The sequence below is a fragment of the Anas platyrhynchos genome, chromosome 14 (genome assembly GCF_047663525.1).
Source record: "Anas platyrhynchos isolate ZD024472 breed Pekin duck chromosome 14, IASCAAS_PekinDuck_T2T, whole genome shotgun sequence".
Classification (NCBI taxonomy): domain Eukaryota; kingdom Metazoa; phylum Chordata; class Aves; order Anseriformes; family Anatidae; genus Anas; species Anas platyrhynchos.
The window spans coordinates 12,453,016-12,467,910 of record NC_092600.1 but is presented as its reverse complement, the minus strand read 5'-3'; the positions used below and the strand labels follow the sequence as shown (position 1 = coordinate 12,467,910).

At 43.0% G+C, this 14,895-nt stretch overlaps 1 protein-coding gene across 8 annotated transcripts in view; it reads right to left on the bottom strand.

Moving 5' to 3' along the window:
- LOC101797191 (protocadherin alpha-C2) overlaps window positions 1-14,895 on the bottom strand; it is a 167,746-nt gene that overhangs the window by 67,056 nt on the left and 85,795 nt on the right. Inside the window, exon 1 of one of the 8 annotated variants that reach the window (XM_072023613.1) lies at window positions 10,292-13,034. The exons of the other annotated variants lie outside the window; for them this stretch is intronic. Coding sequence (XP_071879714.1) covers window positions 10,292-12,721 — 2,430 coding nt within the window. The 5' untranslated portion in view covers window positions 12,722-13,034. Of the gene's footprint in view, window positions 1-10,291; window positions 13,035-14,895 lie in introns of those variants that run through there. 8 annotated transcript variants of the gene reach the window in all.

Sequence of the window (14,895 nt, the reverse complement as noted above, 5' to 3'; positions counted from 1 at the left end):
ATCGACCCATATGGGAGCAGTTCTTGAAGAGCTGCTGCCTGTGGGCACCCCATGCAAGATCAGTTCAGGAAGGACAGCATCCTGTGGGAGGGACCCCATGTGGAGCAGGGGCAAAGAGTGACCGTGAAGGAGCAACAGAGACAAAGCATGAGGAACTGGTCGCAGTCCCCATTCGCCATTCCCCTGTACAACTTGGAGAAAAGACGTAGAAGAGGGTGGATATGGGGTAAAGGTGTTTTTAGTTTGAGTCTCTCACTTGTCTAGCTTGTTAGTAACAGGTAATAATTTCTCTAATCTCCCTGTGCTGAGTCTGTTTTGGCCATGATGATAATTTTAGGGTGATCTTCCTGTCCTTATTTCAACTCTTGAACCCTTTTCATCATATTTTCTCCCTTAATCCCTTTGAGGAGGGGGAGTGAGAGGGCCGTTGTGGTGGACATCAGCTGCCTAGCAGGGTAAGACCACCACAAAGAGAACTTGAGATTACAGTCAAAAAAAGTACAAAGCTACTTTCAGACACTGAAACTTTGCCTAAAGCTAGGTACACGTATTTTGGTTCACATGGCTGTGTGGCAAAGTAGAGCTTCCTAAACTTGTGTTATTGACTATAATTTTCACTGTAGTAACTGCTGGAGACAGCTCAGTGCAACCCAGCAGAAGCCACTGGCTGTGCATCTGACAGGAGTTCAGATGTCCTGGCATGAATTCCAGATCTTTCACAGTTTGAGCATCTGTTGGGAAATATACAGACATCAGGAACCCCTGTAAACTCAGTGCAGATTTTTAAAATGGCATCATTTTCAGAAAGGCTAAAACAACTTCTAAATGTTTACATTTTGCCAAATTGCAAAGAATTACAGGAAAAAAATAATAGGTTAGAAAGGACCTCAGAAGCTCTCTCCTTCCATCTTCTACTCTAAGCAGAGTAGATTGGGTTGCCCAGGGCCTTTGCCCAATCAGGGTTTGAGCACCTCAAAGGATGGAGATCCCAGCACCATTCTGGGTCCTGTCCCTGGGTTGCACCCTTCACACAACAAGCAATTTCTTCTTCATGTCCAGCAAGAATTTCCTTTCCTGCAACTTGTAACTATTTCCTCTTTTTCTGTCACTACAATGCCCTTTAGGTAGTGGAAGACTACTATTAGATCCTCTCGTGCATTTTTTGTTTTTTTCTTGTTTTTTAAATCAAGTTAAACTCCAACAACGGCTGTTTTGAAAGTTTCACAAGAACCTAAATTATCTACATTAAAAAACATTGGTCCCATTTCCTAGATGACAATATAAACAATACAAAAGAGGACCCATTGGATTTGGACTATTCTTTCATGCAGTGGGGACTTACAGATCCAGGCCCATCAGTTCAGAGTTCTTTTTTTTTCCAGAATAATCTGGTTCCTCTTTGAGGAGCCTGAATGAAGAAAAGATGTTTCCTGTATCATATCATTGCAATAGTAAAAGGCCTCACCAGACAAAGAGCTCCAAAATGACAACACTCTTCAGTGTGTACATGTATTCTACACTTATGCTCTGACCCTGATCAAACTGGCATCTTTCCATGTTCTGCATTAACTCAAGTTATTTTTTCTTGTAGTTTTTCAAATAAGGTGAGATGCATTAAAGAGATTGAATGCCTTGTAGAGAAGCGTTATGTTGTAAAAGAGGAGACAGAAACTCACTAATTCTAATCCCTTGACAAATATATAATATAATTAAAACAAACAAAGATGAAAGTGCAAACAGCAGTCCAAAACCAACTACCCTAAATCCTTTGAAGGCATTCCAGTTGACAACTCAGATTAGACAAGTCATTTACTAGTGTGATTTTACTTCAAAAAAAAAAAGTGAGAGAAGGAGGCAGTCATCTCTTCTCTTACTGGAAGGAGGAAATCTTTTATCACCAGGTTTCCTTCCTGGCAATATTTGATTGAAAACAAATAACTTTAGAGTTCAATTTTCTTCCCTGTATCCATGATTGCCCAACTCATAAACAAACAAAGAAACAAAAACAAATGAAGGATTCACTTAAAGGGATATATTGATGACAGAACTAATACAGGCTAAACTGCCTGAGACTAGGGGTTCTTCACAGAGAGAGTGGTTGCACACTGGAACAGGCTCCCCAGGGAAGTGGTCACTGCACCGAGCCTGACTGAATTTAAGAAGAGATTGGACTGTGCACTTAGTCACATGGTCTGAACTTGGGTAGACCTGTGCGGTGTCAAGAGTTGGACTTGATGATCCTTAAGGGTCCCTTCCAACTCAGGATATTCTATGATTCTATGATTCTATGATTTACAAAGAAGAAAAATGAGTCAACAGGAGGAAGTATATTTACAACATCACATTTTAATGATTCCTGAAACATTGTGGATTTCCTCATAATGTAAACCTGTATGAGTTAAATAGCAGGTTGATAAATATATATAGCAGAATTAAGATTATTTGAATTAATTTGGCTAGACTTTCTTTTCCTTTTGGGGGAGGGGGAGACTGAAGACTGAGGGATAGAGGAAGAATGGGTAATTGCAAGCAAATGGGATTCTGGCTAAAAATCTGAAATCCTTTTAAAAATTAAACACCTCAGCCTGCATCATTGCAAGGGTCTTTTGAGTTTACAATATAAAATGTCAAATCAGTCCTGTTTCAGCACCTTTAGTAATTCTTGTGTTCTTTGCAAGATGTGTCTTTTCACCAGATTTTGTCATTATACAACCAACTAATCAATTACCCTGAGCAGCAAAGTGCTGGTGCTTAACCAGTATTCATAAATTTCCCATTTTCTCCCAGACAAAGCTCCTTAAATTCTGTAGCTCTTTCTAACTAAATGCCGGATCTTTTGTGGTTTTGGTAGGTTTGGTATCTTAAGATGAATGAAAATGGAAAACCTAGGAAACTGCTTCTAAGCAAATGTGTAATTTAGATTTTTAAATTTTCTTTCCAAAAAGAATAATTCAGAAGGCAATATAGGAAAACAAAACAAAACAAACAAACAACAACAACAACAACAAACACAAACACACAAAAAAAAGACTGTCTAGAAGTCCATGATGTGTGCATTTTCAGATAGAAATTCCTTGACATCACAAATCTTACGGACAGATCTTCCTCCCACAGAGTATGAAGTCGCTAAAAACTTTTCTTCCATCAACTCATTTTTCTCCAAACTCATTTATTTTTAATCTCTACCTCACTAACTTTGACTGAGCAACAAATGTCCAGCGACATTTGACTAGTGTTGTAGACACAAACATAAAAGCCAAAAGTTCTGCTAAATCCTGTAACTTTAAAATGGCTTGCTTCCTCTAGCTGCTGTTCTCTCAATTTTTTTAAACCAAAGGCTTAAACTTGTTAAGTCTCTTCAAGGAAAAAAGAAAAAACAGTGAAAGACAAAATTTTAAATTTCATCTCTGTAGTCCACAAGCATTTACTCACACTTCAGCAACATCTGTCTATCTCACACATTTGCAGCCCAGCACCACACTCTCTCCTAGGAACTGCGCAGGAGTATTATTTCCAGTGGGAATCCTGCTGGAGGATACACTCTGTATTCTAGAAGTTGCAGTATTTATCCCTCATCATCCTACAGCTCTGTACAGTAGAGCACAGCTATCATACCCCCTCTATTAAGGGCATCACAGAATCATGGAGTGGTTGAGGTTAGCAGGGACCTCTTGGTCCATTTGGTCCAATACCCTGCTCAAGCAGGGCCATCCAAAACAGAATGCCGAGGACCAGGTCCAAATGGCTTTTGACCAAAGGGGAGACTCCACGACTTCTCTGTATAACCCGTATCAGTGCTGCATTACACTCACAGTAAAGAAGTGTTTCCTGATGTTCAGAGGGAACCTCCTGTGCTTCACTTTGCACCCACTGCCTCTTGTTCTGGCACTGGATACAACTGAAAAGAGCCTGGCTCCATCTTTTTTACACAATCCCTTCAGATATTTACACACATCAATGAGATGTCCCCCATGAGCCTTCTCTTTTCCAGGCTGAAGAGTCCCAGACCTTTCAGCCTTTCCTCAAAGGAGAGATGCTCCAGTCCCTTAACCATCTTAGTGGCTCTTTGCTGGACTATCTCCAGTAGCTCTATATCTCTCTTGTACTTGGATTCATGGGATCTGACAAAATGAGAAGTCTGAAATCAGGCTTTATGCCATAATACTATAGGTCTGATCACACCCCTGTGAATTTAGTATCATGCAATGAAAACTGCTTTAACCATAAGGATATTGTTCCAATGCCATATATATATATATAGACAACATATAACTGTTGTCTACAAAGCAGAGACTGACAGCTATTTCAAGTGCATCCCCGAAACATGTAAGAAACAACTATGCAGTTCAAAAGATGTAGAGCCCATTTAAATGTAAAAATGCCTCACTCAGCTCCTGCTCCCTACACAGGAATAGACAAGTGATAAGGAACAGAACTTCTTGGAACCAACATCCCCATGTTTCTTAAATGAACATCATAAAGTTTCATTTTGTAGACCAATCATACAAAGGTGTTTTACTTTGAGAAGACAGCTTTTTCAGAACAAGAAACAAATGAAAAGCCTCTAAACAAGGTGTCAGGGAGAAAACATCCATCAGACTGGGACAAGCCGAGGGAGGGATGGAAGAAATAAGCAATCAGAATAAATAATAATAATAATTAAAAAAAATATATCATCCCATTGGAACAAGAAAGAATCCAAAGAACAAAAATATGTTCTTAGAGAGACTGATCAGACTGGATCTCTTATTTTTCTCTTAATGTATCTTCTTTCTCTGATATTTATCTCCCACTTGCTACGTTTGTCAAATCTGCTTTTATTCTCCATATGCCTCTGATAGCATCAAGTCTTTGAGATTTTATCCTGCCCTTTTCTTTGCTTTAAAAATCTTAACTGAATCTCGTAATTCCTATGAGCCTGCTTGCTTGTCTTTTCAGTTTTGGTGTTGGGTTTTTGCTGTTAATCTTTTGCTTAACTGTGACTTCAAATAGTCCACAGCAAGCATAACTCTAAACAAATGGATGGTAGCATAAGTAGTTGGGCTACTGTAATAATATTTTCTAAAGAAAACCATATAGCACCATTTGGGAGAGTGTCGCCAGCAAGTCAAGGGAGGTGATCACCCCCCTCTATTCAGCCCTGGTGAGGTCACACCTGGAGTATTGTGTCCAGTTCTGGGCTTGCCAACACAAGATGGACATGGGACTACTGGAGCAAGTCCAGAGGAGGGTTACAAAGATGATCACAGGACTGGAGCACCTGTTGTACGAGGGTTAGCTGAGAAAACTGGGCCTGTTTAGGCTGGAAAATAGGAGACTGAGGGGATACCTCACCAATGTGTATAAACATCTGAGGGGAGGGTGCCAAGAAAATGGGGCCAGTCTCTTTTCAGTTGTGCCCAGTAAAAGGACAAGAGGCAATGGGCACAAACTGAAGCACAGGAAGTCCCCACTGAATATGAGAGGACAATTCTTTACTGGGAGGGTGACAGAGCACTGGAACAGGTTGCCCAGAGAAGTTGTGGAGTCTCCTTCTCTGGAAATATTCAAAACCCACCTGGATGCCATCCTGCACAATGTGCTCTAGGTGATCCTGCTTGACAGGGAAGTTGGACCAGATGATCTTCAGAGGTCCCTTCCAACCTTGGCCATTTTGTGATTCACTACAGGAACAACTTGATACCCATCACAGAAATGAATGACATCTAAGAGCCCAATATAGAGTCTCACCTAATTTCAGACAATTAAACTTGTGCATCTTGTCTTAGTGCTGTCTGTAGACTATGTCTAAACACAGCAAAAAGAGACAAGATGTCTAGGAGTATAAGATACTCTCAGCAGGTGGCTATGCCTTTCTAATGTGTAAGGCTCAAACATCAAGCATTTACATGGACAAAGTTAGGCAGAAGAAGCACCATTTGGGAAACAACCTTCCCCCCTCCACCTCACCATCACAGTCTTGTGATAATACTTAACCTGACCAATCACGGAATCATAGAATGGGACCTTAAGGATCATCTAGTTCCAACCCCTCCCTGTCATGGGCAGGGATGCCACCCACTAGATTAGGTTGCCAAGGGCCTCATCTAAGCTGGCCTTGAACACTTCCGGGGATGGGACATCCACATCCTCTCTGGGGAACCTGTTCCAGTGCCTCACCAACCTCTAAGAAAAGAATTTATTCCTAACATCTCATCTAAATCTCCCCTCTTTTAGTTTAAAACTATTCCCCCTTGTTCTGTCATTTTCTGCCTGAGCAAAAAGTTGCTCCACATCTTTTTTACAAGCAACCTTTAAGTATTAAAAAGTTCCAATAAGGTCACCCCAGAGCTTTCTCTTCTAAAGGCTGAACATCCCCAGCTCTCTCAGCCTTCCTTCATTGAAGAGGTGCTCCAGCCCAATCAATCAACACATTACGATTATGGAGAAGATAACTGCCATCCACATGGAAAGAGCAGATACAGAGATGGGATATTAGCATGATCAGACAAGCACAGAGATGACCTCAGGAAAAAAAAAAAAAAAGAGGTTCAGCTGTCGTCAAGGAAAGCCTAAGAAAAATGTGGTTGCTTTCTAAGCTATGAAGAAAACAAGCCATAAAGAGGGACAACAACTACTTATTAAAAGAATATTAGTGGCACAAGAACAAGCATCTACAAATTCATAGCAAATATCTATTGACAGGATGTCAGAAGAGAGTTTTTCAAGGCCTTTGAAGAATAACTTTCCAACAGGAATAGTCAGCACAACATAGTGAATTGTGCAATTAAAAGGAGTATTTTTACAAGTTATATTTAAATTTTTAAATGTGAAGATTTAAGATCAAATGATGCCTGATATAGAAAAGGACTGGACTTGATCCAAATGGTGTTTCCTTGTCTTGTGCTTTCATATAAGACGTACTACTCACATTCACTCTCCCTTGGCCCAGTTCATAATTTAGGCTTCCCCACTCAGCATTGCCTTTAAACATCTCCAAATACAGACACATTACTCTTCACATCTCCTCAAGGCCTTTATCTCAAGCTACTCCTTCTGTCACTCTCCCTTCCACTACTTCTAAAAATAGAACTGCAAGGCAAACATCAGACATGCAAAGGTTCAGCTCAGGCATCTGTAGCCTTTTCTGAACACACTGTTGTTGAATTTCGAAGCTGCATCCTTCTTTGTGAAAGATAATTAGAGTGGTCAGGAAGAGGGAAACCTACTGAATTTCTATTGCTGAATTTTCTTTAACTATCACTGTTTCTAGGATTTTCTTGGCCAGACTCCAAGCCTCCTGACTTCTGTAGCCAAGAAATCTGCCTATACAACAGAATTCTTACAATGTTGCAATAAGACTGCTGTTTCTGGACATGTTCAGACAGGAAAAAAAAAAAAAAAAAAAAAAGTAAGATTGCTTTACTTTTATATTTGGCCATGTTATGAGGCACGGTCCCATCAGAATGAGATGCAGGGAGTGATTAACTCACATGGCTGGTCTTTACTTGTGTGAGTAAGCCACTGATGCTTAGCCTGTAGCAATTCGGCACGTACTACATGCCACTGTCAAAAAGTAAGTGCATCCATTTTTGTCACTTGATACGTATGACACCTTGTGTAAAATGACTCCACTGCCATTACAATTTACCAGGAAATATTCTCCATTGCTGAAGTTGTGCCTATTTTTTAATGTAACCTAAATATTGATTGCAAAATCACAGAGGAGTTACCCCACTCTGAATCTGCAAATATCTTACAGGCCTTTTATGTACACAATGGACAAAACAAGCAGACAAAAAAACTAAAAATCCATGGCCACATCATGACCCTGAAAACACTCAATGAACTAATGCTTCCTATACTCAGTAAAGCCACCATTGCCTTTGTCTCCAACACAGCAAAGTAGCATTGCAGCGTAAGATGCTTTTCACTTAGCTGTCATATATGCTACATTGAACAAAGAGACAGCAAGATACTGAAAGATATGCAGTTATAGTTCACTGTATTGCTATTAGAGCCATATATTGTTCTATTTTTAGATTTAACCTAAATAGAAGATATAAAAGCATAAAATGGTCTCACACTTCTGTATATGTAAAAAGCATTCAAGCCTGTCATTTAAGTCAGAAGCAAAAGAGTACTAAGAATAAAGTAATAAACCTAAATTTTGAAAGTACGTTTAATTCCAGGAACTGCAACTAACTTGTAGCATATGTAGACATTTTTCTATCTTTCAAGTACTAAAAAAATGTTTTTATAATCTTACGTACATTTCATAATCCAGCCTAAGATACACTTCTAAGACAATATTAGTGTTCCAGCAGAAGACGGACTCACTTAAGAAATTGCCAAAGAGGTTTTACACCCCATTATAAAGGTACTAACTTAGCCTTTTTTTTTTTTTTTCTCAGATCCTCAGAATAATCAAGAGCATTCCTAAAGTGCAGTAAATGTTCAGGTACGAATCCTTCTTTTGATACTGCCAATTACTGTTTTCTTGGACACTACAGTTTCTTACTGGGAGGCACTGACACGTCCACTTTTGCAAGATTTAGTTATTCCACCCCCTTGCATAGTGAGACATGTCACTATAGAGATTTAAAACTGGTTATGACTTGGTTAAATCCTAGGTAGGCCATCAGGAATAAATCAAACAGCATACATTTGAGAAAAGATCTTTCCTTGAGAGTAGAATTTATGTGTGAAAAGTATTCAGAAAATAGGGAAAATATATATATATCACTTTGTCAGCAAGTGAATAAGAGAAGGCATTATAAACTAACTGCTTGGTTAAGGGCAAATAAGGAACCTTTTCTAGAACAAGGGATGACATTAAAATCACTACACAGAAATTCAAGTTATAAAAGGAAGTTCTTTTCAGATACAGTAAAGCTGAATATGTGTTCAATTAGCTAAAGAAGTTGCTGAAGCTACCCATATATCTAGGTTCAAAACAGGACTGGCCATTTTTAAGTATTAAAAGGTATAATAATGATTGCAGAACTGAAAATAAATATCATGATTACTGACTTAGTACAATCTCTAATAATTGTTAACTTGGATAAAAACAATTGCAGGTAGCATATTATACCATGTTTGTCTACCAAGGGTTCTCACATATGCCTTGGGAACATCTGGAATCGCTCTTACCACAGAACATTGGTGTAGACGGAGCCAACACTGGTCACAACTCTGTGATCCTAAAAGAACTGACATCTGATTTCTCCTAATGTTGGAACATGAGACATACTGGAGCACTGAGTCTCAGAAACTGGTCCCTGAAGATCAGGGTTCCCCCAGTTGCTTAAACTGAGGCATCAAAAGCTGACCTAACTGAAGAAAAAAATAAATTGCTGTTTAATAATATGTTTAATTTTGGTATAAACCAAATTAAATGACTGAGCCTACCTGAGCAATGCATCTGGTTCATAGTCACAATTATGCTTTTATGGCCTATAACTGCTAACTAGACAAATAAGTTGCTGTCATACATAATAGAGAAAGTTGATGATCTGAAGGCAAAACATCTCAAAACTTCACAAAAATATACTTCATGTGTTGATGCACAACACTGATTAAAAACATAACCAACATTACTTTGCATATAAGAACACTGAATCTTGGACAAAGTGACACAGTAACGCTCAGAAGATTAAACCTACAACACATCCCACCTTGTAACCTTACACTGTGATGACAATAAGACATAACAGTAATGAGAAGAAAACAGATTGGTCAGAGGGGCAGAAGAGAATTATTTTAGTTTCACAAAACATGTGGATTGCTTTAAAAGAGAGATGAGCACTAAAAATGACATTTTCTAAAGAGGTGCCAGATATTGAATTCCTGCTATTACAACATAGGCCTACCTTGCACATTGTAAACCAGCATCTTGGCTTAGCAAACCACCCACCCCTCAATGAAAAAATCTCCGGAATTAGAAAAGAAGTCAATGACTCCATACAGTGTAAAAACCTCACATGAATCAGAACCTCTTATCATGACCCTACTTAGCTGTCTGAATAGAATGGCACAGCTTGTAAGGTATTTACCTTTCATTTACAATTTCTTTATCTTCAGCTATATCTGCATGTCCTAAATGTTTGTGGCAGAAATTCTCTTTTATCATCCCATGACTATGTTCCATCCAAAGAGAGCTTTTCAGTCAGATCCTGGCTTTAGGAAAGATATAAAAGATCCTGAAGTTTCCTCCAGGTGCCATGAAATTACACCTGCTCTCCTGCAAATATGCTCAGTAGCTCCTAGGTGGCCACATCCTTGGGAGAAAAAAAATGAAAGAAGTACTTACCATGAAGACAGCACTCAAGCGATCACTTTGGACCTGCTGCACTTGGAGGCAGGGTCCTGGCACCTGTAACCCTGAGCCACTGGGAACGTTCCCAGCATCACCATTTGGGATGCTGCTGTTACCATGGCCAAAGCCTACAGATGCCCTGTATAAGTAGGTGTGAGTCAGTTTACCCACACCAGTGACCTCCAACATGTCCGGTGGGAGATGGGAGCTGGGAAGCATGTGCACACTGTAGCAATACTTTTCATACTCATCAGCTGGGCAGCAACAGCTGCTGCTGCAGCAGCCTTGGTGGTGACAAGCCCGGCAGTGGCACAGCCGTGCAAGAGCAAGAAAGAGGAGGAACACTGTGAAGATGCAGGAGACACAAGCAAGGGAGACAATCAGGTAGAGGTTTGTAGCGTTGAGCAGTGGTGGTGGCTCCCCGTTGTCATCAAAGTCGGGCAGAGCCTGGGGCAGACTGTCAGCCAGCAGGATGCCCACAGTCACCGTAGAGGAGAGTGGCGGGTCCCCATGGTCCTGCACCACTACAACCACCTTGTGCTTGAGGAAGTCAGTGGTACGCATGGAGCGTGTGGTGCGCAGCTCACCAGAGTGTGGTGCCAGGTGGAACAGGGTGGAATCAGAGGAGTGAGCAAGATGATAGGAGAGCCAGGCGTTCTCTGCATTGTCTTCATCGTCTGCCACCACTTTGGTCACGAGGTAACCCTCATCAGCCAGGCGGGGCACGACTTCCACTGCCACTGAGCCATTCTGGCTGACAGGATACAGAATGGCTGGGGCATTGTCATTCTGGTCTGAGACGTAAACATTCACAGTTATGGCAGCACTCAAAGCTGGTGACCCATTGTCCTTGGCTTCCACTTGGAAATAGAAGCTCCTAAGCTGCTCAAAGTCAAAGGCACGTTTTGCATAGATGCTCCCATTGGCCAAGCTCACAGACAAAAAGCTGGCCAGGGCACTGCCTGCAACTGTGGAATTCCTGAGCATATAAGAGATCTGTCCATTCTCCCCTATATCAGAGTCAGATGCTGAAACCTGGTAGAGAAAAGCACCAAGTGGATTGTTCTCTTCCACAAACACATCAAATGTGTCAGCAGCAAAGACAGGGGGGTTGTCATTCACATCAGAGATCTGCACCCAGAGGGTCTTCTGAGTGGTGATGGGAGGAGAGCCCAAGTCTGTAGCAGTAATGGTGATGTTGTACCCACTGATCAGCTCTCGGTCCAGAAGCCCACTGGTGACCAGGCTGTAATAGTTTTCCAGGGAAGGTTTTAACTGGAAGGGAAGGTTATCAGGAATCTGGCAGGTTACTTTCCCGTTCTCCCCAGGGTCCTTATCCATAATACTCAGCAGAGCTATCACTGTGCCAGGAACAGCATCCTCAGGAACGGGACTGGAAAGGGATGCAATTGTTATCTCTGGGCCGTGGTTGTTCACATCAGTGATCTCCACCAGCAGCTTAGCTGTGCTGGACATAGCAAATGCCCCTTTATCCCTTGCTTCAATAAGCATCTCAAGGAGTGGTCTCTGAACAGCTGAAATGTCACTGACTGTCACCTCCCCAGTGTGCGGGTGAATTAAGAACATTCGCTGTAGGTCTGCAGCAGTAGTATTGCTAAATGAATACATGACCTCTCCATTAGGACCTTCATCCAAATCTGCAGCATGCACTTGCACTACCAGAGTGCCGTTGGGGGAGTTTTCCAAGACACTCGCCCTATAGACTGATTGTTCGAATTCTGGCGCATTGTCATTGGTATCCAGCACAGTCACAACGACCGTAACATCACCAGACTTTGGAGGATCCCCACCATCTTTGGCTGTAAGAACAAGTCTGTGAGTGGCTTGCTGCTCTCTGTCTAAGGCTTTCTTCAGAACCAATTCAGGATACTTACTCCCTTCCCCACGCATCTGTATTTCCAAGTGGAAATGTTCACTGGGATTCAGGGTGTAATTCTGGACACCGTTGGTACCTTCATCAAGATCCTGTGCACTGGGGAGTGCAAACCGTGCCCCAGGTGACAGGAACTCAGGCACATTTATATGATATTCACTTACGGGAAAGATGGGGGAGTTGTCATTTATGTCCAGGACTTTAAATTCCATCCTATAAAGCTCTAGAGGATTTTCTAGGACAAGTTCATAATTCAGAAGACAGGCAGTTTTTAATTCACAAATCTGCTCTCTGTCTATGGGCTCGTTAATAGATAAAACCCCTGTGCTTTCGTTTATATTAAAATATTGCTTACTTGAACCGGTGATCATGCGAAATTTCCGGGCTGAAAGTGCAGCTGCATCTATTCCTATATCCTCCGCTATGTTCCCCACAGACGCTCCGCGCTCTGTTCCCTCGGCGATGGAGTACACTACTTGCCCGTTCGCGGTGCAGCAAGTAAGGCACAAGACCATTAAATAGACCCGCATTCTTCCTCCCCTGATCAGCTCCCCGCAGCCCGGTTCGGCAGGAACATAATCCGGTATTTCATCAGACGCCCGAAGTTCCCAGCGAGCGAGCACCGGGACGCACCAACGGGAAAGCGAGAAGTTTCCTGCAGCCGTGGAGGCGCCCCAGCCCCGCGCGGCTCCGCCGCTGCCGCCGTGCGCGGAGAAGCGGCCGCTGCGCTCCGCTCCGTTGCGCTGCGCTCCGCTGCCCCCGCCGCCGCCGCTCGCTGTGGCCGGCGCGGCGGCCCCGCGCGGCTCTTACCGGGCGCACGGCGGCGGCCCGCGGCGGCGGCGCCACCCAGAGGCTGCGGCATCATCTGCGCCGCCGAGGGAGGGGGCTGCGACCCCCCGCCGCTGCCACCCCGCCGCTCCGTTCCCCCCCTTTTCTTCTTTTTTTTTTTTTTTTTTTTTTTAAACGCCCCGATGGAGACATGGAGAAGGGACGGGGAGTAGGGGGGTGGGGGGTGAAGGTGGCTCTGGGTCCCCGACTCTGCGGCAGGGCTGGGTTTCCGTAAGGGAAAGCTGCGGAGAAGCCCCCGCTCCCTCCCCCTTTCTGCTCCAGCGAGACGATGCGCCCGCCGCCCGCTATCAGAGTAACAGGGCGGAAAGGAAACGCGGATGAGAAGTGACAAGCATCGGCTAAACATGGGTCAGCACAGTCCCAGCACGCTCTGGCTGAGAACAACATCTCCCAGAGGGGTTTGAAGAGCACAATTAAAGGAGGCAGTCGGCTCTATCCTTGTTAATCTAAAAAGAAGAGGAAACAAGAGGAAAAGAAAATGAAAGAGACAGAGAGAGACTCTTTCCTGTTTCTTCTTCTAGGCACGGTAAATTAATTCGGGTTATTGGATAGAAGGTGAGTCTCTTCTCTGACAGTCCCAGTATGATCACCCACAGCCGAGCTCCCATCCAACCCACCAAAGCAGGATGGGACAGCTCGGCTGGGCAGGGGGATCTGGGAGGCTGCGGCATGCAAATTACTTGCAGAGAAGTAAATACCGGCGCCAGAAAGCTTATATTTAGGACAAGCCCAGGAACTGTTGGAAGACGAGTTGCTATCACACAGAGGTAACAGACCAGGCATGAAAATCAAAGCTGTCTGCTCCCCCGACCCACTAAGCAGGTGAGAGAAGGCAGAATGCACTGCAAAATACCTTCCTGGAGTGACCTTCAGCAGCAATTTACCCCGGCTTCGACCCTGACAAACCCTCGGGTCTCCTGAGATTCCAGCTTCCTTCTTGAGAGCTTATTAACATGAAATCCTGATCAATCAAAAGCAAGAGGCTATAAACGTGCAGCAAGGAAAGATCTTAACCCTTCTGCATCTGCTGCTTCTTTATGCAGCTGAGAATTTCTGTGCAAGTGGAAAAGATGGTGAAGGGTCTGGAGGAGAAGAAGATGAGGAGCAGCTGAGGTCTCTAGGTTTGTTCAGACCAGAGAAGAAGAGGCTGAGGGGAGGAAGGCCTCATAGCAGCCTGCCTCACAGCAGCTTCCTTGAAAGTGGAGCAGAAAGGCAGGTGCTGATCTCTGCTCTCTGAGGACAGTGACAGGACCCAAGGGAATGGCATGGACCGGTGATGGGAGAGTTAGGCTGGGTGTTAGGAAAAGGTTCTTCACTGAGAGGGTTGTCAGGCACTGGAACAAGATGCCCAGGGCAGTGGTCATGGCACCCAGCCTGCCAGGGTTCAAAAAGTGTTCAGACAGCGCTCTCAGACACATGATCTGATTTTTGAATGGTCCTGTGTGAATCCAGGAGTTAGATCCTTGTCAGTCCCTTCCATCTCAGGATATTTTATGACTCTATGATTCTAAGAGCATTTCTATTACACAGAACATATAGCCTTAAAAAAAAAAATAGAAACTCGGTAGCACAGCCAGAAGCTAGATATTAAGTAATAAAAATAAATAAATAAATAAATAAAATCAATAGATCTCTGTGAATCCTCACAGCTCAGCAAAAACTCCCGGAGTGAGGTTTTTATCCTGTCAGCACCAGAGCAAGCCTTGGTCAGACCCAGCACAAGTATCTGTAGTTATTATCATTTTCTAACTCCCGATGATCCTGGGAGTGCCTGAATGTTGCATTTTCCTTTCATTGCATTGACTGTACAGCCCCTGTTACAGCTGCAGGAGCCTGAGTGCAGGAATTGTGAGGC